The 26,013-nt window shown below is 42.1% G+C and overlaps 1 protein-coding gene across 12 annotated transcripts in view; it reads right to left on the bottom strand.

Annotated features, from left to right (window-relative positions):
• Positions 1–26,013, bottom strand: part of cep128 (centrosomal protein 128) — a 52,347-nt gene that overhangs the window by 25,559 nt on the left and 775 nt on the right. For 4 of the 12 annotated variants that reach the window (XR_015720686.1, XR_015720687.1, XM_087852022.1 and 1 more), the window contains exons 2-17: positions 25,202–25,288; positions 24,312–24,432; positions 24,041–24,159; positions 19,860–19,960; positions 18,884–18,956; positions 18,167–18,289; positions 15,700–15,786; positions 14,139–14,213; positions 13,828–13,975; positions 10,889–11,082; positions 9,564–9,635; positions 9,156–9,353; positions 5,619–5,807; positions 4,901–5,362; positions 3,025–3,189; positions 1,183–1,347 (exon numbers count right to left, since the gene is read on the bottom strand). Coding sequence is in view for 10 of the 12 variants with exons in the window: in XM_087852022.1 (XP_087708148.1) it covers positions 1,183–1,347; positions 3,025–3,189; positions 4,901–5,362; positions 5,619–5,807; positions 9,156–9,353; positions 9,564–9,635; positions 10,889–11,082; positions 13,828–13,975; positions 14,139–14,213; positions 15,700–15,786; positions 18,167–18,289; positions 18,884–18,956; positions 19,860–19,960; positions 24,041–24,159; positions 24,312–24,432; positions 25,202–25,288 (2,379 nt within the window). In the remaining 2 variants the exon portion in view is untranslated. The remainder of the gene's footprint in view (positions 1–1,182; positions 1,348–3,024; positions 3,190–4,900; positions 5,363–5,618; positions 5,808–9,155; positions 9,354–9,563; positions 9,636–10,888; positions 11,083–13,827; positions 13,976–14,138; positions 14,214–15,699; positions 15,787–18,166; positions 18,290–18,883; positions 18,957–19,859; positions 19,961–24,040; positions 24,160–24,311; positions 24,433–25,201; positions 25,289–26,013) is intronic. The other 8 variants (XM_087852024.1, XM_087852026.1, XM_087852027.1 and 5 more) reach the window with 8 other exon arrangements.

The raw sequence follows: 26,013 nt of genomic DNA, 5'->3' as shown, positions 1-26,013 counted from the left end.
GCCAAACAATAACATTTTTAAGTTATCTAAGTGACTTATATATCATGTTTAACCTGAGTAGCGAAAGACAGCAGTGGGTTTGAAAACGATTTGCCGGGAGTCCGGTGTTCTCACGGCTCTAGTGAGCCTAGCCCCCGACTAGCTATCGAGCTAGTGGCTAACAGACGTCTCCGAAAACGTCGGAGCGCTTTTGAAAATATGTGGTGTCTTGATAAACTGAGCAGATATTTGAGGTTTACACAGCTACATTCTCGCCTGAAAATATGTTAAACGTTTATTTTGTGACCCAGAAAGAATAATAAGAGTAATATTAAAACTAACTAGCTGCCGCCATTGTTGGAAACTGAGCGGGGCTGCGCTATGAATTCTGGGACGCAGCTTCTTCTTCTTCGGGGTTTAACGGCAGCTGGCATCCTTGTACATGCAGTGCTGCCATCTTCTGTTTCAGTCCGTTATTACACTCTTAAATCCTACTACTTATTCCTGCGTCTTTTGTGATCTTACAAAGCTTCAAACGACGCGTCGACTATTAAATCAGTCGTGGACGATTTTAATAGTCGACTAATCGTGGCAGCCCTACTAAGGACAGAGGCCATAAAACAGATGTGAGTCATAACGAGTATTTCCTTTGGACTTTCTGTCTCTGGTAAAACACACAGGCAACATTTATATAAGCACAACAACAACACACACAAGATTATCAGGTAAAACTTGTAACCAACTGTAAAATACTTTCCAAGGTTCTCAAAATAGTTGTTATTCTTGCCACTGGCAAATAAACAGAAGACACAGCCTTATGCAAAATCACAATACAACACGTCTCTTCAGCACAAGTCAATGTTATTATTCTGACGGTTAACAACAACTGAGCAAACAGTGGGACAAAACAAGACTGCTACTGTCACTAACACTCCAGCCTGTAGGGACCTACTCTTGCCACACACTGTCCAGCATGAACCGACAAGAGAGGCAAGCCTAACAAGAGACTGTTTAAATCAAAGTTTGCATCTAGTGCAGCAACGACCGGAAGGACTATACATGTTTCTCCAGAGTACGTGGACTGGCAGGACTAAATTGTTACTTAGAAAATGATCCGTGCTGTGAATGTATAAAAGCAAGCTGACAGTATTCAACACCATTCGAAACACAAACAGCAAACAAAATGTAATAGGCAGGAAATACCTGGAGCTTGTCTTCGCCGTTCCTAGCCAGGCTGCGACAGGCTGCGTCTAGTTCCTCGCCCAAAGATGTAAGGACTGCCTCTTGCTCCGATTCCATTTCCAACACCTTCTGCTCCAACTTAACAAGTTCCGACTCCGAAACACGTCTCCGCTCGGCTGACCTGACCTGTGGAGAACGGCAGACAGCCGAGTGGAGAAGAGGTGCTGCAAATTAGCTGGTGTTTCAATTCATGCCATTTTAGTTTAAAAGACACTGATAAGAACCTTTTTTTTTTCTTCTTTCGTAGCATAAATGACATTTATGTCACCTGTCACAAGATTACTGTCAGATGTTCTGGTTTTCCTCAATAAACACATTCAGACTAAACTGTGGGCATCAGAGGCTTGTTTCTTTAGCTACAGTAGTTTCAGGGTCTCTACCAGGACACCGTCAATCAATTCATTCAAGGATGGAAACCAAGTGATCAGTTCTGCCCTGGGAACATGGATCATTATCCTGTCCCTGAGATAATAAACTGCCCATGTTACATTAATAAGAGCCCTTTTTCTGCATGCAGACGACTTCAAATCAATAAATGGTTCCTGTGACCCATGCAACGTATCAGGGTCCTGTCAAAGAGGTGAATTGGGATTCAATACTTCATCTGCTGTTGTGAAGCCACTAAGGACATATTGATACTCTTTAAAATAGTGCTGATTTGGCACCACTTAACCCCTGGAACTGTTCTTATGTTTGGATTATCTGTCCTGAACACCTTCTTTTGAACAGTGGAAAGTCGAAGCCTGATGGGCTCAGATTTTACCATCTGACTAAATGATACACACACGTTAAACAGCTGGATTGAAATCACTCAGCGGGAAAGTTAGAAGCAGCACAATGTCTCTCTCACAAACTGAACTCAGCCTCAGTGCTGGAAGGTGTGCCTCACTCTGAGCTAAAGCAAGAATTCCCACAGTTGGGAATTTGAAAAAGAATCACAAAAAGGGGAATGAAATGTTGCAGCACTGAGTTATACTGTTAAGCGTTATTATCACAGCTGGAGAGCAATGGGTGTAAGGGCTCCGTCTATAGATAACAGTACTGTCTATAGATATTCCCTGCAGCCACTTTTTGGGGAAGAATCTTGCAAAAAAAGTTATAAAATGTCACCAATTCTTGGGGAAAAGTGCTGATGATGATGATCTCTGCTGAGAGTGAGAGCGCCGACATGTAGAAAATAATCCCATTTCTAAACAGTTGATGCAATAATTTTGTTAAACCCTGTGAACCAAAGGTGAAAGTCTGCACTTGAGTCATATTTGATGTAAAATCCACTGTGGTGGTGTACAGAGGTTATAACGTGTCAGTGTCCAGCACCGAGTTTCTGTCACGGAGTCGCTGACTGCTCGCACATAGCCAAATGTGTTGTGTTTCTACCATGCAACAAATATCAGATATTCTTAAAACGTAACATTAAAACGGGGCGATCGTGGCTCAAGAGTTGGGAGTTCGCCTTGTAATTGGAAGGTTGCCGGTTCGAGCCGGTTGGACAGTCTCGGTCGTTGTGTCCTTGGGCGAGACACTTCACCCGATGCCTACTGGTGGTGGTCAGAGGGCCTGGTGGCGCCAGTGTCCGGCAGCCTCGCCTCTGTCAGTGCGCCCCAGGGTGGCTGTGGCTATAATGTAGCTGCCATCACCAGTGAGTGAATGTGTTTGTGAATGGGTGGATGACTGGATGTGTAAAGCGCTATACAAATACAGGTCATTTACCATTTATCAGCACAGACACACACATATTAACAACTGGCCCGTAATATTAACCGAAGAATTTGGAAAAAGCTCGCCCGAAGAGGCCAGGCTTACTTTGTCTTCCACTTCCTGTTTGAGTAGCTGGTATTTTCTGTGGAGAAGTGCATGCGCCTCCTCTTTTGTGCTCAGCTGTGCTGCCAGCTTATCACATTCATCCTTCATCCTGTCCAACTTGATGCGCAGCGCCCCACACAGCTCTTTGTCTGACGCTGCATCTGCCTAGAAGAGAGTGGATGTTTTTAATGCGATGAGACGCAGGTTATATTTCGAGATCGTAAACACGGGCGGTTTATCCGGGGCAAAAATTATCAACATTAAACAGGTGGCAGTATTTGGGAATACTATGAGTAAACAGAACAGATACAAGTTCTCATGTCACTGATTTGAATCCAGATTTAGGGATCAGAATTTACGTGCCAAATTTATCAGGGGATCCAAACATCTTCAGTCAGTTCTTGCAAGTAAAAGCTGATTGCACAATACAACGTGACATTATGTGCTGCAAAGCCAGAGAACATCAAGTAACAGGTCAAGAGAACGAATAAATGGGATTTCCAAGAATCTGAAATGATTGTCTCAGCCCGTGATGACTGAGTCCTGCTCAAGCTTGCAAAGGCAAGCCTCAGATTTTAGCTTTCTATATATAATAATAACGTAATAACTACACAGGATACAGTAAAGTGGAATGAATGACAATTACTCAGGACCGGGAGTGACACAAACAGAGGAAAAAATGGAAAAGGAAAAACATTAAAAGCAAATAAATTCTAAGTGGAGGGAAGCAGAAAGAGCGATTAAGACGGAGCGAGGCAGGGGAGATGGAGCGGAGGAGAAATCGCGAGTAAGAGGACAAGGACATGGAAATGTGAATATTTTAAGCCGTTTCTGACAGTTGACTGTGTCACAACTGTAATACAGGCTTCTGGCTATGATATGTGAATATTGGGTGGGCTTCTGAGGGACATCTGCCGCCCCTGTAGGCTGATATCTAAAAACATTCCAGCAAACGCCCTTGTCCTTACCGCACTTGGAAATGGCACCATTACAATGAGCTATGTCAGATATTAATGCCATTCAGCGCAGCTAATGGGCTAAACTCAGCCATATCAGGGAGGACCATGCCCCTTAAGAAACAATGTACCCGGGAGGGCTCATCTTTGGAGATACTGAAGGTGGGAGGGGGGTGTGGGTGCAGTGGGACCGAGTCAAGTGAAGTTCCTATCTCCAACAGTTCCTTGATGAGACTTTAGGGGGTCTGATATCTGGTTTTTAAATATTCATGCTTGCAGCTGTAGAATGGCCCCACAGATCCACAGGGCACCACACACCATTAAAAGCTCAGCTATCCTCGATTCACCAGTACTCAGAGGACGGGGTCACGACCAATGAAGAAAATTACGCTAAATGAGAATTTAGTCTGTGTCTCACTGGGTCGGAAATATACCAGATGTTTAGCTGCTGGGGTACGTTACCCTGCACTGGATTTGTAGAAATGCCAATTAAAGTTTGGCACCCTGTGATCCATGCCTGGGTAGGGACACCTTGAACATCTGAAAAGGTTTAACAAAATAAAAGCATTTGATGCAGTTTTTAGAGTTTAGCTTTGATGAGGAATATTTAAAAAGAGAGAATTCTTGGATTTGGAGAATAAATAGCTACAGCGAGCAGCTTAGCCCAGAATAAAGACTAAAAAGAGCAAAAATAGTTTTGTTCAAAGTTAATAATCTATTCCTTGTATTTTGCTTAATCCTCAAAAAAAGCCTGAAGATTGTGTGTCAGACTATTTCTGGGCTGTTAACAGTTACCACACAGCTAACTGACACTCATGTAAATAATGCCTCTGGATTTTTTCACTCTTGCTGATACCAGTGATTGTACTAAGCTATCCATTTCCACATTAGCTGTACAACATCTTAACGATCACAGCTACCTTCAGCTCTCTCATTTGTGCCCGTGTTTCGTCTCGCTCCTGACAGCAGACCTGCAGCATGTCCTGCACCTCACGAGCCTTCTTTGCATTGCTGTCCTCCATTGTGGCCTTCAAGCCGCCTAGCTCCTTCTGATGCACCTCTCTCTCGAGCTGCAGCTGCTTGCTGAGCACAGTCCGTTCTTCCTGTAGCGCTGTCAGCTTGGCCTGAAGCTCTGATGTGCTCTTTTGGAGCTCCTTCCTGCAGTTCTCCTCTTCAGACGACCGCTGGGCGAGCTGGGCGTGGGCTGCAGTCATCTGCTTCAGGGCAGCCTGGAGCTCAGCGTGTGCGTCCTGGTCCCTCTGAAAACGGCGAGCTTGGGTGTCAGCTTGTTCTTGCACCCTCTGGTTCTCTTCTTTCAGTCTTGCTCGGACGGCGGCCTGACGCCGAGTCTCATCCTCGAGGGTGGCTGAGGCCTCCCTCACCTAGGGTTGGGAGTCCTGTTAGGATCTTATCACAGCTCATGACTCTAATTCACCATCTTATATGGATTTTTGGATTTTACATGAAAAATAAAAAACAAATAAGCAATTAAAAAGGAATTACTAAGATTACTCGACTGAGATTTTTCAATAAAATCCCTGCAGTGCTAAACATTTGAAAACACTGCTGCATATTTTAAAATCCTAGTAATTAAAATAATAAAGAAGGAGAAATCTATCTGGGTGTTGGACCCCACACCTCCCGGATTTCCTGCTGCAGTGACAACTGGCGCTGGTGTGTCTCCGACAGCTCCACGTCCTTGCGGTGGAGCTCCTCTTCGCGTTGGGCCAAGCGACCTAGGATTTCAGCGAGCTCCCTGCGGGCTGCTTCAGTCTGCTGGCTCAGCGCCTTCAGCTGGGCTTGAGAGTTTTCCTTTTCCCTGGCTGCCTGGAGGGAGAGAGAGAGCGGGAGCAACAGAGAGAAAGAGACGGGTAGAGGAAGAGGAAAAAAAGATGAATGACGAATGACAAATGAAGAAGAGGAGGGAGATGGTGTACAAAGAAGAGCTCTGACAATGATGATGAGTGCATGAGAAAGAGTGACAGAGAGACGGAGCGGGGGGAAACATATGCAGTACCAGCTCCTGCACTGATAGGAAAACGCTTGCACTCAGCTTCTCGATAAGGGACAATGGTCAGGTCTGCTCAAGGCAGATTGCTTCTAATACTCCGGCTTTGACTGGAATTTGCAGAGACTTTGCAGCAGCTCAGAGCCTAATCATTTAATTGAGCACTTGATTCTCTCCCCTAATTCATTAAGAGGGCAAAAATGATTTTGTAATTAATTCGCATCACGTCGAGTGTGCCAGGTGGGAGTCGGTCCGACTGTCTGTCTGCGAGGCACGAGGTGCTGACTGCCAGTTTGGAGGTGACTCCTTCAGTCCGAACGGGACGGGAATCGATGGGGGGTGACGTCTAAGCTAATAACAATAGACGGGCGTTAATTATTTAACGAAACACGACCGCTTTAACATACCAAGCAACGGTAATCTATTTGTGGTCATGGCAGGTGAATTCAAAATGCATTATTCAAAAGTTTAAATTGGACGATGACACAAAGTCGTCCTCTATGACACGAAGACAACACGAAGGATGAATGAACACGAACAAAGAGAGAAGTCAGGGATGCAGTGATTCTGATGTTCATGCTTTTCCTGATTTCTTTCTTATAAATATTGTTACAATGGTGGATGCTCATATTAATATCACCAGACTTTCAAACGATGTACTTGTAATCCCTAAAAGGTCAAATTTCTGGTGTCAGACTGCGATTAACATCCTTTCACATTCAGTTTTTTCTACTCCTCCTTCTCCTTGATGTCACTAAGCACTGCATCAAGGCCCAGTAAAAGGTAAATAAGGATTATTTTGCCAAAGCTACTTTAGTGAGCCCAAAAATAAAAGGTTTATATAAATTCACTTCATTCAATGAAGTGGCTCAGCCAATCACATGGCAGATACTCGGGGCATTTTGGCACGTAAACATGGTCATCACAGCCGAGTCAGGGAGAAAGGTGATTTAAGGGACTTAAACGTGGCAAAGCTGTGGTCTGAGAGTTTGAGTAACTGCTGATCTGCTGGGATTTTTCTTGCACAACCATCTCAAGGGTTTATAGAGAAGAGAAAATATCCAGCGAGAGGCGGTTCTCTGGGCAAAAATGCTTGTCGATGCCAGAAGTCAGAGGACAATGACCAGCATCAACTCCACTTTAAACTCCACAGCCTGCCTCAGTGGTGTTGCTGAATGTGTCCATGCCTTTAGGACCACAGTGTACCGATGTTCTCACAAAGATGCCGCAAAGTTCAAATAATTTCTGGGTTCTGGAACATGACAGTGAGTTCACTCAAATGGCCTCCACAGCTGCCACATGTGAATCCAGTTGAGCACTGGTGAATGTGGTGGGACGGAAAATTCACGTAATAAATGCAGCTGAAAAAAAGCTGCAGGAACTGTGTGATGCATTAAAATCTGTGAGGAAGGTTTCCAGCACCCTGTGTAGCCATGAAGCATTAAGGTGAGTCTGAAGACAAAAAATGGATCCAGGTGAGGTATACCCAATGAACTGTCTGCTGGTTACTTGTCTACAAGCAGCATCTATCACAATCAAGCCTCTTATGAAGATTTACAATTGAAATTTGGGACATCACACCATTAGCATGTTCTTAGCCAACTTTTGATTACATTTGTTCACCTTACACTTTCAGGCTCCTCAGGTGCTCAGTGACCTCTGGGGTCTGGGCTTCGTAACACATGGATCACACAGTGGGAATTGTGTCATTATCCAAATCATTAACTGGACAAATATTTCCTGTTTGTGCTGGATTTTGGCTCACAGGGCTTCATGCTCCTGTTGTAATGTTCTGTTCTGAGTTCAGATTGTGCTTTTTGTTGACTCCTGTATATTTGGTTTAAAAGTCCATCTAGAAGAATTATCTCAGATTCATTGCAATACAAACTTCCCAAATATGTTACAACAAACATTTAAACAAAATAAACACATTTTACAACACAGCTAGAAACACAAAGTTGCTAACAAACATGAAACATCAGGAAAACAGGACAGGCTGTAACTACTAGTTTTGTGGTGCCCATAACATCCACATTAGTTGCCAGTATTATGTATGTAACTGAAGCCTGTATCCTGACCTCACTGAGCAGCACAGCTACAGAGTTTTGTTTCTCCCCGCTGCCCGAGGCGTCACTACTGGAGCTGATAACTGCATTTTAGTACAGACATTATTGATCACTTCACTTTTCACAACACACCATCAAAGTCACAGAAGTTTTGCATGAGCCAGACTCTGCTGCTAAGACAAAGCAACAAAGAGGCTTGGTCCAAGCTAACAGTGCTGCCAGCTGGCTGGTAGCTAGCACAGCCTGCAGCAGCAGCAGCAGCAGAGGGCGGAGGTGGAGCATTTAAGACACAACTGCCACTAATGCTGAATTTATGCTGCAGTTTCCCACCAGATCCAGCTAGATTTCCCACAGTGAACCTTTGGTGGTTCACCTGAGAGCTCTCACTTTGATCAATTATAAACCGAAAGAGCTACCAGAGCCAACAGAGCAAAGTGGTTTTAGCAGTCCTGGTTTAACTTGCGCTAATACACATTAAAAGCTAACCGGTGGCACGATCTTGTACACAGTACAACGTATTCTGTACGTAAACACTTTTTTCACGTTTCATTGCAAAGATGAAAGCCTCTCACATGGTTTTAGAGTTAAAATAACACGTTAATATGAACCCAGGCTGGACATTCACACATGATTCATGCAAAATGTTGTTTTGCAGAAGCAATCAAGTGATTCAGCAGTCTGCAGCCGTAAGGTTATTTGACACAGTGGGTGGATTAAAGAAAACAGCCAAAATCAATGAAGTGGATGCTGAGATATTTAGATTTTCTGGCCCTTAATACGGGTCAAGCTCTTAACGCTGACATTTCCCATAATGTCACTCATTAGCACCTTTCATTAGACCCCGGCTGAGTCCAAATCAGGAGAGCGAAGTGCTGCTTGAGATAAGGAAACCAATTTTGATGTGTGAAATTGGCAGAGTGCCCATTTTGAAAAGAGCAAAGATGTAGTTTTACAGAACGGGGCAGATGAGTTCACTGGAATCAATGACGTTTTAAGATTCTTGCTTTTTATTTCAGCGCTGAAAGTCAACATTAACAGGATCAGCTGCTTCTGTGAGCTGTGTCCAAATAAACTGTTATGAAAGCATCTGCTTCAACTAACCTGTGAGGCCTTGTCAGTATGAAATTGAGCCCGAGCCCTCGCCTCCTCCAGCTCCTTCTGCAGTCTCCTGCACTTTGCCCTCCACTGGCGCACAGCCTCTTGGGCTCTGGTCTTCAATTCATCTCTGCTCCTTGTGCTCTCGAGGAGTAATGCCTCCGTCTCTCTCCTCTCTGCTTGCCCTCGGCTCTGAAAGGAAGACTGAATTTATGAATAAAATGTATATTCATCCTTTAGAATATAAAATCGTGTGCAACCGTTCCCATACAAGAAGAATCTCAAGCATCTTATTACCACAGGATTAGTTTATTCACATCTTAATATTAAAATCTGATAAAGTTGTGGCTTAGAATAAAGAAGTAAACATCATGAGATTGTACTTGAGTATAAAAGGTTGATTATTTAAGCTACCTGTATGTCCCTCAGCTGTTCCAGCATTCGCTGCTGCTGTTGTTCTCGCACCGCCAGGTCTGACGATAATTCCTTGTATATATAGAAAAGAAAGGTCAAGGTGTGTGTCTCTGTGGAGCAGAGAATTGCATTTTAGATTATTTCAGTGAGTGACTATTGCTAGTGTGAGGGGAGGAGGGGGGGAAGCAGGAAAAAGGGAGAGTGGAATAATGGGTTTATGGTGGGTAGGAAAAAAGAAAAAGGAGGAGAGAAGCAAAGAAAAAAAGGTGATATATTTAGAGTAAAGATAAAGAATAAAGCGTTGGCATGACAGAGCTAAGAAAGAGACAAAAGACAAAGACAGAGAGAGGTCAGAGGCGGCTGAGGGTGTTTACACGCTACGTACAATTGGATTATCTACATCGCTGGTCTGAAAAGTAATCTAAAAGAAGAGTTGCTCTGGATTAACGTAATATCCACAAGAAAATCACAATCACTTTGAAGTTTGCACGTTTGAAGTGGAAAGCAAGGGTAAATAAGGTTACCCTGTTGCCGTTTAGGCGTTTATACTGACTGAGGCTGTCAGTTAGGGGTAATTAGTCATACACTGATTAGTCATAGACCTATTAGACTGTATATAAATTCAGCCACTGAAAAATTGAATCTTCCATCCCATTCTCCTCATTATACTTCATTTTTCTCATTTACCACTAAAAATGAAACATTTCCAACGTCTATTTCGATTTAGACATAAAAACCGCACGAGACGCCCCAGGTGATACATGCAAACACCCGCATATTCTCTCAACACCTACTCTGCAATAGGGGAAGTGTGGGTGTTTAAACACATTTCCAGCAAAAGAAACATCAGAGATTAGAGAAATGTGCCAATGCTTGAAGTGCAGCTATTTCTACTAACAATTTATTGATACCAACTGCAGCCTTGAACGCCCCTACTTTGCAAGGAATTGCAATACTCTTTTTTTTTCCCTCCTTCTTCTTCTTCTTACATCTTGTTTCAGTGATGGGAGTGACACATTGCACCAGTTTGAGAAGGATAAACGACTGCCTGTTGACTCCTGATCTATTCCAAATGTCGCTTCATCTGACGATATAAAAGGGATGAAGGGGTATGGAGCTGGCAGGGGATGCGACCGTGGAGGAGAAGCAGCAGACCCACATACATAACCTCAGCACGGGGTGGAGACAACAGCATGGGCAGAATCAAAAGCATGCTTGTGATGTGTTCATTTGAACTCCAGCTGAGACTTCTTTAGTCTTTGGAGTAAGACGACCCGAGAAATGCACCGTCTTTCTTTTTTGAACCACCTGCGACTCGCACACACCTTCAACTGTAAGCTGAGCTGGACCCTCTCCCTCTCTTTACAGTCCAGAGCCCTCTTCAGTTCTTCGACTTCACCACGGACCGAGGCTTTGCACAGCTGAACGCGCAGTTCTGCCACTTCCTTTTCCAGGTCTGAGCGATCTATTGACACATGCACACCGCTATCAGCAGACGTACATCCACAGAGTGCTGTTACTGCACGGGGGAAACAAAATATAAACAAAAATGACAATCAACAGGTAAGCAACAGCATCGGGGTTTTGGGTTTATTTAATAAGGGAAATGTAATAAGATTCACTCTCAGTTTATTTTCACAACAGCTGGTCCCCCCAGGTGCCACACGGCATCTTCCCACTGCTCCTAGAGCTCACAATGGGTATAATGCCGTGGATGATATCCTCTACATGGGTCACTAACGTTAAAAACATCTGGCGAACAGAATACAAAAGTAGTGAAAAATTGTGCGACTCATGAAGGATTCTCCACAACTTAAATACTGATTTGTAGAAGCACGCTATGAGGATTCAATGAAGTTATTATAAACTAAGAAATAATCTTTCACTCAACCTAATACTAAACAGCACAAAACCCTTACATAACCTAACCTTCTAGAAAACGTGAGACACTCAAAGAATCTCTCATTTTGGAGCTTTCACTGCCTTTAAAGACACTTTGATGTCCTGAAATCAATGTTGCAAAAAAAAAAACAGAGACGCACAGAGTTGGATTTTCAATATTTTTCTCAAATATACTCTCAATTTTCTCTCCTTTCATGGTAATAAATCTTTGATATTCTGTGTAGTTCAAATCAATCCTCAGTCCTCTCACCAACGTTTACGTTTTCCTTTCACCATCTTGTTTCTTGGTGGAACTGAAGCCTTTTTACTTTGCTCTGCATTAACCCACTAACCAATCAAACCTTCTGTAAGATTAGCGTCTAACTGTAACTGTTACCGTATATTTTCTAAGTAGAGTTTCAGTAATTACAATTATATTTAAAGGGGAACCAATTTTGCTCATTTTCAGCGCTTTATTTTTATTCTTGAACTCAACTAGAGTCGTTTTACACTTTGCATGATTTACTGTTAAATATAAAAAATACTGTTCTTAATCTTTTATTGGGCATTAGTGCTGCCTCTGTGTCCATCCTCTCTATGAAACACACAGTTTTGAGCCCCAGTCAAACACGCCTACAGACTGGTCTGCAACCACTGGTCATGAGAGAAAAATGTGTATTCCTGCTTGCAAATTGTTCCTGGAGGTTGGTGGCAGCTTGTGTGAAACTAATTGCTAAAGCATCACTCACGCAGCTCTAGAGACAGGTCAGTGACTCCCTGGTAACCACCAGTTGCTAGGGAGAAGTGCATATTTCCTGCACAGTTGGCAAGAGGTTGCACGAGATTGCAAAAAATGTCATGTTAGAATGGTTGCACCAAAAACGTCCTTGTCTGCAAACACTCAGAAACTTCTTTCAAAGGAGTGGAACTGAAAAGTGCAACACAAATTGTGAAAGCAATCACAAAAACGTGCAGCGCCCTCTTTGCACAACAACTGATTTCCCCTGGCAACAGCCTGCAACCACTTTCCAGACATTCAGGGAGTACACAGTTGTTGATAGTGATAGGACACTGCTCCTGTGGTCACTGACCGCTAGGGGCAATTATGGCAAAAATGATAATCACGATTATTTTCACTGAAATTGAGATCTCGATTATTTGATGATATTTATTTAACAATAACAATGTGTTGAATAATGACTTTAAAGATTGTCAAAAAATAATATAAAATAGTGCAAATACTGATAACAGTGCAAATGTTTGCAATATAAAAATAAATGAAAAATGTAAACATCTACGTTTAGTGAACTTTGCAGTGTTGCTCTGTGGTGCAGCTACGACACTGTAGCAAAGTTTACACACTGTGTCTACTTGATCCACGTCTGACTCCACGAACACATAATGTTTCCACACCACTGAAGTTTTTTTTACCTCTTTTCAACCAACAGCAGTCACTCTCCTCTCCAAATAACTTCTGCTGAGCTTTCCGAGCTTCCCTCGGGTCCTCTTAATCAGCCGTCCCCAACCCCCGGGCCTCGGACCAGTGTCTTTATTTGTGTCTTTATTTTTATTCTTGAACTCAACTAGAGTAGTTTTACATTTTGCATGATTTACTGTTAGACACTTAAGTGTCTGTAAGACACTTAAACACGGACCAGCGCGAGAGTAAAGCACGAGGGAGGGGCTAATAATCGGCTCAGTCATTTTTAATGATCGTTGAAAGCCCAGATCGTAATCGTGATTAAAATTCGATTAATTGAGCAGCCCTACTGACCGCCCTCGAGGCCTGTGTGACTGAGGCTCCTCTTTGTTTAAGCCAACGTTCTTCTGATTCGCAGCCCCCCCTAAAAACAACAGCAGAGCCATCATGAGTAAAAAAAATCCTAGTTAAGTAAAGATCGAGCAGAAGCCCAAGATTTTGGCTGGTAGAGAGGAGCTACACACAATGATGTTATTATTTGAAAATTTGGCCATGTTTAAAAAGCATCCATGTGACAGATAAATCATCCCACGGTTTAAAAATTTCGGTATATCTTGTGAACACATTGTGAATGAACGTAAGTCCACACTCAAGTTTTCACAGTGAGCAGGCTGCATTTTTTGTTTTGCTCTGTTGTCTTGCGTCACCTTCTCTGCGTTTCATTTCTGCTGCTTGCTTGTAGCTGTGCTGTTTTGCTGTGTTTTACTGAACACCCCGAGTATTGAGCAAAAGAAGGAAACAGAGCTGTCGGTGTTTCGTTTCACAACTCTGTACATTTAAAACCCGAAAGTTGTCATCCTAAAAAACAAAATCTTAGCATCCATTTCCACTGGCACAGCAATCTTTAAAACCATCCATTTAACTTGCATCCGTACACTCTCTTCTCCCCTGACAACCGAATACCTGGCCCTTGCAGCCCACCTCTTCCACCATCCTTGTCAGCATAGCTGCCATGTGGCTGAGCACTGGGCCGAGAAGTCTCCAGCCGTGCCCTCTCATGCCCCGTCTTCTCCTCCCTTGTCCTTTGCAGCTCACAGCGCATGTCCTCCACCTGGGGATCATCAGCCGTGTAAGAAAACGCAGAAAAAAGACATCCGACTGTCTGACAGCAGGCAGAACAACACTGAAGATTTCCAAAAAGTCTCTTCTCATCTTACTGTTTTGTCTCATGAGGTTTAATGGTTTACATACAATCAGGCAGAGGACAAACAAACCTGTTGAACGAGGGACTCTCTGCTATCTTCTGACTGTTCCAGCAATCTTCTGGCTCTGTCTAGTTCCTGCCCCATCTGAGGACAGCGAAGCAAAAACAATTTACATGAACAGGTGTTTCAGAATTTGAACAGTATCAGGGTTTAATCCAGAAACTTAAAGCAGAACGAAACAAAAATCATCAAAAAAAATTCTGTTTTAAACTTAACTTTCCTTGCCTGAAAAAAAAGACATATCTGTTTAACAAAAATTTCCAAATAAGAGGAAAATGAACAATCTGTCAAATAAGTTGGCAATAGGGCTGCCACGATTAGTCGACTAGTCACGGTTACGTCGACTATCAAAGTCGTCTACGACTGATTTAATAGTCGACGCGTCGTTTGAAGCTTTGTAAGATCATAAAAGACGCAGGAATAAGTAGTAGAATTTAAGAGTGCAATAACGGACTGAAACAGAAGATGGCAGCACTGCATGTACAAGGCTGCCAGCTGCCGTTAAACCCCGAAGAAGAAGAAGCAGCTGTGTCCCAGAATTCATAGCGCAGCCCAGCTCAGTTTACAACAATGGCAGCAGCTAGTTAGTTTTAATATTACTCTTATTATTCTTTCGGGGTCACAAAATAAACGTTTAACATATTTTCAGGCGAGAATGTAGCTGTGTAAACCTCAAATATCTGTTCAGTTTATCAAGACACCACATATTTTCAAAAGCACTCTGACGTTTTCGGAGACGTCTGTTAGCCACTAGCTCGATAGCTAGCCGGGGGCTAGGCTCACTAGAGCACCGGACTCCCGGCAAATCGTTTTCAAACCCACTGCTGTCTTTCGCTACTCAGGTTAAACGTATAAGTCACTTAGATAACTTAAAAATGTTATTGTTTGGCTTTTTTTAGTATTTTATTTGTTCCTGAGTAAATCGGTTTGGCTGAGATTAAAGTTATAGTTTTACACAGCTGAATAAACATCAAGCAGACAGCTGATTATCAGAAGTGTGAGATGCTCCAGAATATATTCCGGTGTCCTGTTATATTTTAGATAGCAAGGAGTTTATTAAACTTCACCGAAACAATCTGCAAATTTCATTAAAATTTAATAAACTATCATCTTGTCTTTATTTTTGGTTAGCACAGACCTTAAACACTTAAAGCTGTAAGCTAATGATAGTTATATAAGACAAGATGCTGCTGGTGCAATAAGCTGTATGTTTTATGTCCAATGGATGCATGATGTGATTAGTTGACTATCAAAATAATCGTTTGTGGCAGCCCTAGTTGGCAACAAATCATAGCCTTCACATTTTGAGCCGCAATTAAGTTTTCTATATTAGTAAATAAAAAGTAAACATTATAATTTGTATTACTGCAATTATGAAAACTGTAACATTAAATATAAAGTTTTAATGTCATTTTCAGCTACAATGCAATAATAAAGTCTCTGCATGCCTTATTTAAAACGATCGTTGAAGCAGTACGGCAAAAACTGAAACCAAGATTTTCGAAGGCGTTTAGATCATCCCAAATTTTCTCTAATGCAAAAACGCTCCTTTAACACTCAATTTCTTTACCTTGGATTTCTCCCTGTCTGCTTTGAGCAGCCTGGCTGCCATCTTCTCCTCTCTTTCACTGGCTCCAATTTGGCATCTCCCTAAAGTCTAAAACACACAAACAAAATTCCACGCAGGAAACACCGTGTATTATTGTGAGACACTATAAAGATGACACATGAGAAGTGCTATTGCATCACAGTATCCCCTGCCCTCCCCCCATCATCATCATCGCCTTTTTCTTGGAACGAGATACTGGCACCATGGTGGATTTGTACAAGAGCTCAGATCCCACTCCATCCCACTCACTCTAAGCGGGCTGTGGTGATGAATTACCGGCTGCTAGCAATAACATCTACCCAAGTGACTCATCATCTATTTGATTCACATCACAGCGGGCCCATCGGTGGGGAATAAATGTGCCCTCTGCTCTCCCTCCTCTCCTGCTCTTTAGTAGTGAAAGAGATTATTTTCCTCTTCATTTCCTCATGCTTGTTTATTTACCCTTAATTTTTGGGCAAATGCATTATTTCCCATCGCCCTGGGCCCCGCTGGTGTCCCATTAGGGCACGACAGAGGAGAGGGATGCAAATGAATTGGTAGCTACCATCACTACACAGCGTGTTGAAAAACTCTTGCTCACACAGGCTATCAGTCTGGATACACAGCGCCCCTCTGTGGTCCACCGGTAAAATACAACAGACATGACAGATTGGGAGAAGATACAGATGAACCAAGAAATATCATTAAGCGGCATTATCCTGATGATCTATAATGTGGAGGGTTTGTGTGGTTAAATGTAAAGTAGCAACAGGAATGAGTAATAACACAAGATAATGCACATCAAGCTACATCACTAAAGTGCACCTAATGACAGCGCTTTCACAGCCACTTGTGCTTTTAGACAAATCACGTCTTGACAACGATCGTGATTGGCATTAAATAAAAGAAAGCAGTAATTCCTTGCTTAGCAACCATCTGCACTATAACAACGCAATTACTTAGTGTGTTTTATAGTCTCATAAAGCAGAATGAGCTTTAAGAACCTTATAGAATCTGTTATTTAAGGTACAGTAACCATGAAAACCACTAGAAACCTCGATGTTTTCCCTGCTCTGTAACTGTATTTGTGAGGGAGAATAACCATCCTTGTATCTAAACCTGTAGAAGCTCACTAATCCCACCAAGTATGCTTATTTTGACTTCCCACAAATTCTGAACAGACAACCTAAACTGTTTTTGTTGTTTTCCACGGTCCACTATACTTTCACTGTAATATCTCTGTACCACAGATGGCAGCATTATTATGTTGGGAAAATCCCAGTGTAACAAAAGACTGCCTGAAAGCCCCACGCTGTTTTGTGGAAGGTGCTACTGACATGCTTTCAGCAGCCAAATTTCTGCATATGTGACAAAGAAGGACTAAAGAGAGATTTGAACGTGTGACCTTTCCAACTGATCTCAAAGACTATTTTGGTTAAAGGTGAAACTGCTGACGAGCCCATCTGTAGTGAATTTTGAAATCTACATAATAAATCTGATTGTCCAGTAAACCTCAAAACATCTATTATATTTTCATGGAGTGTTCACTCTTCTGTGAACTCTCTGTCCTCTTTATTTGCGCCTAAAATGCCGTCCAAACTTTTCTAAAGCAGTTTCCCATACACAGACTTTACCTGGGTAAGCTGCTGAGGTGTATTATTGGCAATCCAAACACATTTGGCAACTCATTTCAGCGCTTTTGTATCAGTCTCAGACAAAAACACCAGCGATTTAACACCGGACAATCCCCTCGCTCTTGTTTGGTAAAGAAAGTAGGTCCTTTGCTCCAACACTTTCCATCTCTTGTTCGCCTGCTGGCTGGCTCGGGGCCAGGTTGAGCTTGTTGCCGTCCTCCATATTAATGCAAATGCTTCCCCAAAACATGGAGCAGAATGATTGCCTTTGTTATCCCTTCTAAACTGCAATGATTGATGAAAAGCTGGACTGAGAAGCAGCTCATTGTATTTATTATTATTCATTTATTTTCCACAAGTGTCTGTCCAATTAGATATCTGCCAGAGAAACTTATTATTTTGGTAATAATGCGCGCCTCATTTCATGACACACATCTGTGGGAAACACGGACCAACACATTCTTATGCAACGGCAGAAGGAACACGAATAAATATATAATCACATTTGCACGAGGCTTGTATTACTACAGGAACTCTGTGTTGCTGTATAATCTATTGTAGGATTTGCATTTTTAAAATCTTGGATGTATTATAGATATATTTGTGATTAAGATCAACTTTGCTGATCACCAGGCAACACGGATCCCATAACTTTAATATGATATTTAAGTGTTGTCTCTAATAAATGAATGAGGAAAGTTAAGTACGGTCATTAGTTATAGTTAAATCTTTCCACTGAATTCATGTGCCTCCATCTTGCCCCTAGCGATAAGAGCCAGGTGTGGGAGGCGAGTGGCGAGGAGGAGTGTCACCTCCTGCGGCTCGTCAGACGCGGCCGCCCGCTGCTCCGGCCTCCTCTCTCCGCCCGTGCTCCTCTGCTCGCCGTGCATCTCTCTCTCCAGCTCCTGCAGACGCCGCTCCACACGAGACGACACCTACAGACGGCGAGAGAGAGAATGAGCGCTCCTCGGGTCACGCGAACATTTGCGCCGGCGCAGGAATGGCGTCGGCGTGCGATAGATGAGAAAACAGGAAATTAAAAGTGCGGATGATAAAAATATCTTTCATAACTGACTGAGTGCATTACATTCGCGTCGCAGCGCCTCCCTGCCTAATCAGGAAGCATCATATCCACCTGTAAAAAGCTTTATCTTGTCACGCCCACAGACAGGATGAGATAAAAAATATTAAACATATTGGGCGTCATGTGGGGCTGTGTATTTGTCACAGTACTGATGGCGCAGTAACAAGCTGTGTGCCTGGAAATTAAAGGGAAATATTTGCTAAAGTTGGAGCACTATGAGCCTACTTTAAAAAAAAAAAAAGAGGAAGCCATTTGTCTTTTGCCATTTTCTATTCCAGAAACTCCAGCTATTTGCATATTTCATGCTTTATACAGCAGCTTTCATCCATCAAAATTTGTGATGCGATGGCCTTAAATTCTGGATGCCTCCGCTTTTCTTTACACATCCACAGAGCCAGAAAGCACACTTGAAGTACTGGCAATGAAATACACAGCCACAACTCACTGAGTCCTGTCTCAGGGAAGCTGTCATGTGCTCTGTGAGGCTTTCCATCGCCCGCCTGGTGTCAATATCAGCCCTACAAAAGAAGGGAAAAAACAAAAACAGACAAATCAAGCTGGCTGAAAATACTTACACTGGAAATACTCTTCCAGGACCTCATAAATGCATTATTTGACAGCACTAAAAAATAATTATGCAGCTTCGGATGCTGAAATATGACGCTGGATCAATTTGCTCTGGTCAGCGGCGCTGGGTAGGAGTGATTTTTAATAACTTCAAAATGTCAAATTCTAATCCGTTTGGACTGCGCGCCGCCGTCTCTTTAAGTTCCCTGTGACACTTTTATCACCTTTTCATTAAGGAGACTTCACAGAGATGAAAACCGTGCTTCTGTTTGCAAACCCCAAGCAAAAAACTTTCTTTATGTTCGGTGCATATGAAAAGTAAAAGATCAATATTCCAACATTGTCTTCCCAGAGCCGAGAACTTAAACTGATGACTCTGTGGGCAGAAGTGAAGAAGAAGAGGCTATGAAAGCCTGCTTGCATTCATTGTGGCTTACTAAAACAGTGCGAGATACATAGTAACGCTCTTGGAAACGTATCGCTCTTCAATTTAATAAACTGTAAGAGAGCCGTCTGCTGCCACGTTTGTTTTTGAAAAAGCAGCCTATTGTAATGAACGTTCTTTTCAGAGGTCAGTGCAGTCAGACTGAACACAAACAAGAATAAACGTATTTAGTGTGTCTGTCCATTTTCACCATGTCAGCTGTGAACGACTCTGCAGCTTTTCTAATTTGGCAAAGAGAAACTAGCATCAGTGCTGCTCTGGCTAACGGTTTAATCATGCTACTTGACAACAACAAACCATTATTGGAGATTTGGCCATAAAATGACTTTTGCAGTAAGATAAAAACAATAGCTGTCAAATTCAATTGTGAATGTGTTGTGTGAGAAAGTATGAGCTTTTATGTTCAGACTTCAGATACCGGTTCCTCCGGAGGATTTCTCTATCCAGGTCATCAGACAGCCTCTGCTGGTCACAACGCAGATCCCTCATGGACTGGTGCAGGGTATGAATCTGTGTGAGACAGCCACAAACCCACGCTGAATACAAAACGCGAGACACGAGCGGGGCACGGCTGAGCGGCGCTCCACATTGCTGCATCGTAGAAAACACACTACAGATATCTGAACGGGAGAAACTAACACAAATGAAAGCCCATGTGAATAAAATGATGTTGATGGAAAATGCTGCACTCTCGCTGACAGGGGCTAGAAACACAGCATACTTCTCCCATATTGGCGACTCTTCATTGGCTGCCAGTGAAATTCCTTCTCTACACATACACGATCTTAATAATTCAATTCAATTCAATTCAATTTTATTTATATAGCGCCAAATCACAACAAAAGTCGCCTCAAGGCGCTTCATAGATACAGAGAAAAACCCAACAATCATATGACCCCCTATGAGCAGCACTTTGGCGACAGTGGGAAGGAAAAACTCCCTTTTAACAGGAAGAAACCTCTGGCAGAACCAGGCTCAGGGAGGGGCGGGGCCATCTGCTGTGATTGGTTGGGGTGAGAGAAGGAAGACAGGATAAAGACATGCTGTGGAAGAGAGACAGAGATTAATAACAGATATGATTCAATGCAGAGAGGTCTGTTAATACATAGTGAGTGAGAAAGGTGACTGGAAAGGAAAAACTCAATGCATCATGGGAATCCCCCGGCAGCCTACGTCTATTGCAGCATAACTAAGGGAGGATTCAGGGTCACCTGGTCCAGCCCTAACTATATGCTTTAGCAAAAAGGAAAGTTTTAAGCCTAATCTTAAAAGTAGAGATAGTGTCTGTCTCCCGAATCCAAAGTGGAAGCTGGTTCCAGCTTTAATCAGGCCCCATCTTATATTAAGTACCTCATAGTACCATATCACCATGTTAGAAGAGGTCATGTGGAACCAGTTTGGATTCGGGACACAGACACCGTCTCTACTTTTAAGATTAGGTTTAAAACTTTCCTTTCTGATGAAGCATGTACAGCAGTTAGTGCTGGCTCACGTGACCCTGAGCCCTCGTAGACTGCTGGGTGTTTCCCATGATGTACTCCGTGTGTTTATACACACCTCTGATTTCATCATTAGTCATTATTAATCTCTGGCTCTGCCCAGTACTGTTTCCTTTATCCCGTCTCTTCCCCTCAACCCCAGAAGGTTGCGGCAGATGGCCGCAGGGAGTTTTTCCTTCCCACTGCCAAGTGTTTGCTCATAGGGGGCTGTGCTATTGTTTGGGTTTCTCTCTATTATTCTACAATCCTTACCTTACAATATAAAGTGCCTTGAGCTAACTGTTGTCGTTATTTGGTGCTATAAAAAGACTTAAATTCAACTGAACTGACACATTAGGCCAAAGGTGGCGTAATATATTTCTTATTTACAGGTGATTGCTGCTGTCCAGTGAAAACATGCAACCACACAGATGCCATATTGGTTCAGAGAGCTGTGCCTCCTGACAATGAAACTTTCAGGAGGCGTTTTGGTTTGTTACAAATACTAGAACTACATTTATTATACAGGATGCAGAGGTAAGTTTACACCTTATATTAACAGTAGCTCAGGTGATAGACCAGTAAGGTGAGCGGTTCAATCTGCTCCAGTCTGCATGCCTTGGGCAAGATATTAACCCCAGATTTCTCTCCGATGCATCCATCAGAGCGTAAATGTGTGCGAGTGTTAGATAGAAGCACTAGAAAAAAGTGTTGGTGTGAATGAGGCAAATTGTGTAAAGCACTTTAACTGGTCAGCTAGACTAGAAAAGCGTATATATAAGAACCAGTCCATTTACCATTAGTAATCATAAACAGTTCAATGATATAATGTTTAAGAAGAGTCATCCAATCCTCCGGCTCCTTTTTGTGTTGTTGGGCCTCAAACTCATGTGATTACTGCCATCGCTTAAATACATTTACAGTCTGATTCTGTGAAACTCTGACTTGGAATAAGAGCTGTAGATGAGTTATTTACTCTCTTATCTTCAGTTCTGCTGTTGATAATCGTCTCTTAACTTTCTCAGTTGGGACTCAACAAACAGGACAGTCTGTCTGAACTCTGCCTCAACTTCTTGACTCCATGTCCCATCAGTGTCATTAAAGAGATTTAACACACATAAAGGCTACGTCCACACGTACACGGGTATTTTTGAAAACGGAGATTTTCCGTTTTCGTTTTAAAAAATAATCCCGTCCACACGTAAAGGCAGAAATGAAGGAAAACGCTGCTAGGAACATGCCAAAGCAACAGGTGGCGATATATTCCTAACTGTGCAGAAATGTTGGCCAATCAGAAGTCTAGAAGCCTCGGTGGGAAAAAGTAAACAAAGCTGGGGCATAGAAGCAGAACCGAGTCGTATGTGTGGAGGGACAGTAACTGTGTGTGTATATGTAAGCATTTAAACACTGCAGAGAGAACAATTAACAGTAACAGTATTGTAGAAATTCATTTCACCAAAACAATAACGTGGCGCACACTGTGATGTCAAAAAAGGCGCACACCTTTGACGCTGCGTTTTCTACATTTTCTCCGTTTTTCTCGTCTACACGTAAATGCAAAAACTGAGTTTTAGAAAATATCCACCCTGGCCGGAGTTTTTAGAAATCTCCGTTTTCAAACGCATAGAAAAATCTGCGTTTTCAAAAATACCCGGGTACGTATGGATGTAGCCACAGATTAATTAAGGACTAGTTAAGACAATAACACATAAAAGTGATAAATAAGCCGACTAACAAATAATAACCAGCTTTCTCCTACACTATGAAAAATATTCATGAGATTCAAATGTTCATCTATTTTTCTAATTTTTGTTAGCCTCATTCAGTGTCAGACTAATCCCCTGAAATACTGGATTTAGGTTACTGGATTATCATAACTGTCCATCTCTCTATCCATCCTCTTAACTGCTAATCAAGTTCAGCAGATAACCTATTGTTATGTATCAAATGAAAGAGGTTTATTCAAATAGGAGATGATAAATCAGCATATCACCTGATGCTTTCTTTCATTCAAAAAATTAAATAGCAGCAAAAAAGTCTGGCAGGAAAACGTCAGTAGCCACAGTCAGGATCCCTGACCAAGACGGCAGCAGCAGAGACACATCACAGAACCCGATACTGCATTTATGGGTTGTAATTGAACAGCCAATTTTGCTTAGGAGGTTTCTAATTAAGTTAAATGACCCAGAAGTATTGTTTTGGCAGTCACAGTAAGAGCTGCACAAATTCTACATCAGCAGAGGAAACATTACAGAGGAGGTCATTCCCATAATCTATAGTGACTGAAAATGATCAACAAATCTGACAAGATAGCACAGCTCATGTAAATATTAAACATGACATCCACGTCCACAACCTGATCCTATGTTTTTCATTTTTATCACACAGCAACACCCACAGTTTAACTATTACACAACTACAATAAAATTGGCTTCTTGTTGAGCTGATCAAAGTGCCTTTAAGTTCCACTGTTGTTCAGCTGGTAAGAACGTGCTGAGGTGGAGTAAGATGTGCATTTAATCTATCTTGTGGATGTTGTACTTTTCAATACAGCAGACATCCGCTGTGACACTGTAAAGGAGTCTAGTGTACACTATCCTCCTCTTTACTTATCAAGTCTCCTTCACACCTTTCCTTGACCCATGACATTTTCCACTGTGGCCAGTGAAAAGTAACTTTTTTGGACTATACAACATACTCTATGTCAACGGTCCCCAACCCCCGGGCCTCGGACCGGTACCGGTTCGTGAGTCGTTTGGTACTGGGCCGCGAGAGTTGAGGCTCAGGTGTGAAATGTATAGTTTTCAGGGTTTTTATCGTTTTCAGCGTTATTTTGTTATCGTTTTTATCATTTACTCGGTTTTCCTGGGTCTTTTCACGTGTATTATGAATAAATTTTCTTTTTTTCGGTACTGGTACTAGTTTTATTTTGTTGTATTTATCTGCGACACCTAAAAGGCCAGTCCGTGAAAATAATGTCGGGCATAAACCGGTCCGTGGCGCAAAAAAGGTTGGAGACCGCTGCTCTATGTGGATCTACCCAATATGCCCTCTAGTGGCAATATGCTGAACGTGAATGAAGCAAAGTACTAGCTGGTCTGTTGTTCCTTACACCATCTCCTTCCAGGCTTGTTTCCTTGAAGCGAACATTGGCAGATTGAGACCTCCTCCTCCTTCCTGGAGGGCTCGTGTAATCCTTAAGTGGAGAAGTGGGGTAGAAACGCTGGCCTTCTGAAATCACAAGCATACATTTTATCAGAGGTTTGCTTTGCAAACTAACAAACAATATTAACATATAGCAGGAAGTAACTCACTTTCACACTCTGAAAAAGGTTTACTAAACAAAACTCGATCACTGGTTCTACTGGTCATTTTTTTCATACCTGATCCTGAGGAAGCTTCCAGGTCGCTGGTATGCAGCGTGGAGGCTGAGGAGCTCCGAACCCTGTTGGATCGCCTCTGTGTCTGCAGCTGGCTGATTGACTCCTCTAGGTTCTCCCTAAGCTGATGCATGAAAAAGTATAAATGACTTAGAAGGAGGCAGAGAGACGTTTTTGTTGTTGTTTTTAAGCAAAAATGGGAGTGTCGTATTTGGGGCCCTTTCTTAAGATACCTAGAGAGAATGGATTTGACCTCACTGTCAGCATCTGATGATCCATCTCTAACCAGCCATCTGACTGCTTAGTGTTGCTACAAAAGGTCACATGCAGCCATGTATGATAAATGGGCTCAACTGGCAAACTGACCCCTAAGAAGTCACTCCCCATTTTTCTATTTTTCTGGGGGCTTTTCCTTCTTTTCCATACAGTTTGTCCTTGTTGATTGCCTTATGTATACTGATGTATAATGCTGTCAGCAGAAACTGATCTAATAAACATATAGTTGGCAAAAAATTGGGAGTGTCATTCACTTAAAAAAATCTGAATAAAAAGGCATAAATTAGTTGGTGAAACTGTTAGAATTAAGATGTGCTTTATTTATCACAAACTTTGGGAAAATCTTGTATTATAGTAGCCTTAACATAAAACATACAGCAAAACAGCTTAAATAAAGGACAACACAACAAACTAAATAAGGAAAAAAAGGGCATCGATCATCAAATTCTAAATAAATAATTAAAAAAATGAAACTAAGTTCAAATGTAAACTCAAGAAAAAAACCTAAATGGCTCTATAATGTAAAATAGCTAAATAAAGCAGAATAAAACAGTCTTAACATATGTAGTACAGCAATAAAATAAAATAGAAGACATCTAAGAGAACAGGCATCTCACCAGTGCCATGGCTTCAGCCTGGTCGTCTGTGTGCTCCCTGTACTGACCCAGCATCTTGTCTACTTTGGTCAAGTTCCTGCTGGTGTCCTGCCATTAAGACACTTCCAGTTAAAGACTGCTGCAATGTGTTAAGGATTCAAAATAGGCTATGCATACAGAGCTATCCATCCATTCATTCATTTTATTATATATACAGGTGCTTTCATTAGCCGGAAACCACAGGTGAAAAAAAGCACATGAAAGACAAAAGGATTATGTCTCTGACACCAGTGGTTGTTTTTTCATTCCCAAACTATGAATGTTAATTATGAATTTATACCAACACTAAATCTTTTGTGGCAAGTTTGACTGGTATCCATTTATTACTCATGTAAATAGGGAATACATGCCATTTAAGCAGGTTAATTCTCCAAAGAAGAGACACAAAAACAGGAGCAACACAAGGAAGAGCATCACTGCATTATACTTCAATACATGCTGCCTTCTCACACGGCAATTGATTTTTATTTCTTTTACATAATAACAATCGAACCATAAACTGATGGAAAGCCCTCCATTTAAAAAGTGTATAAACATAATTTAAATGCAGTAACTAAAGAGTCTGATACTGAAAATTTGCTGAAAAAAGGCCAACAGACCGTTGTTCAGTGTGTTCCCAGCCCAGGATGAGATGAAACTTATACCTAAGTGATTTGTAATCTCCCAACAGCTGACTTGGTCGTATGGTTGGGGACAAACACAGGTGAATGCTTGCAGGTGGACCCTGAACAGATCCACATAGCATGTCTTTTCTATGACGCAAACTTGCGCAA

Source organism: Neolamprologus brichardi, chromosome 15, assembly GCF_056152115.1.
Source record: "Neolamprologus brichardi isolate AB-2024 chromosome 15, ASM5615211v1, whole genome shotgun sequence".
In the NCBI taxonomy this organism is placed as follows: Eukaryota; Metazoa; Chordata; class Actinopteri; order Cichliformes; family Cichlidae; genus Neolamprologus; species Neolamprologus brichardi.
Note: the sequence above shows the minus strand (reverse complement) of the source record. Positions and strands in the feature narration are given on the sequence as shown.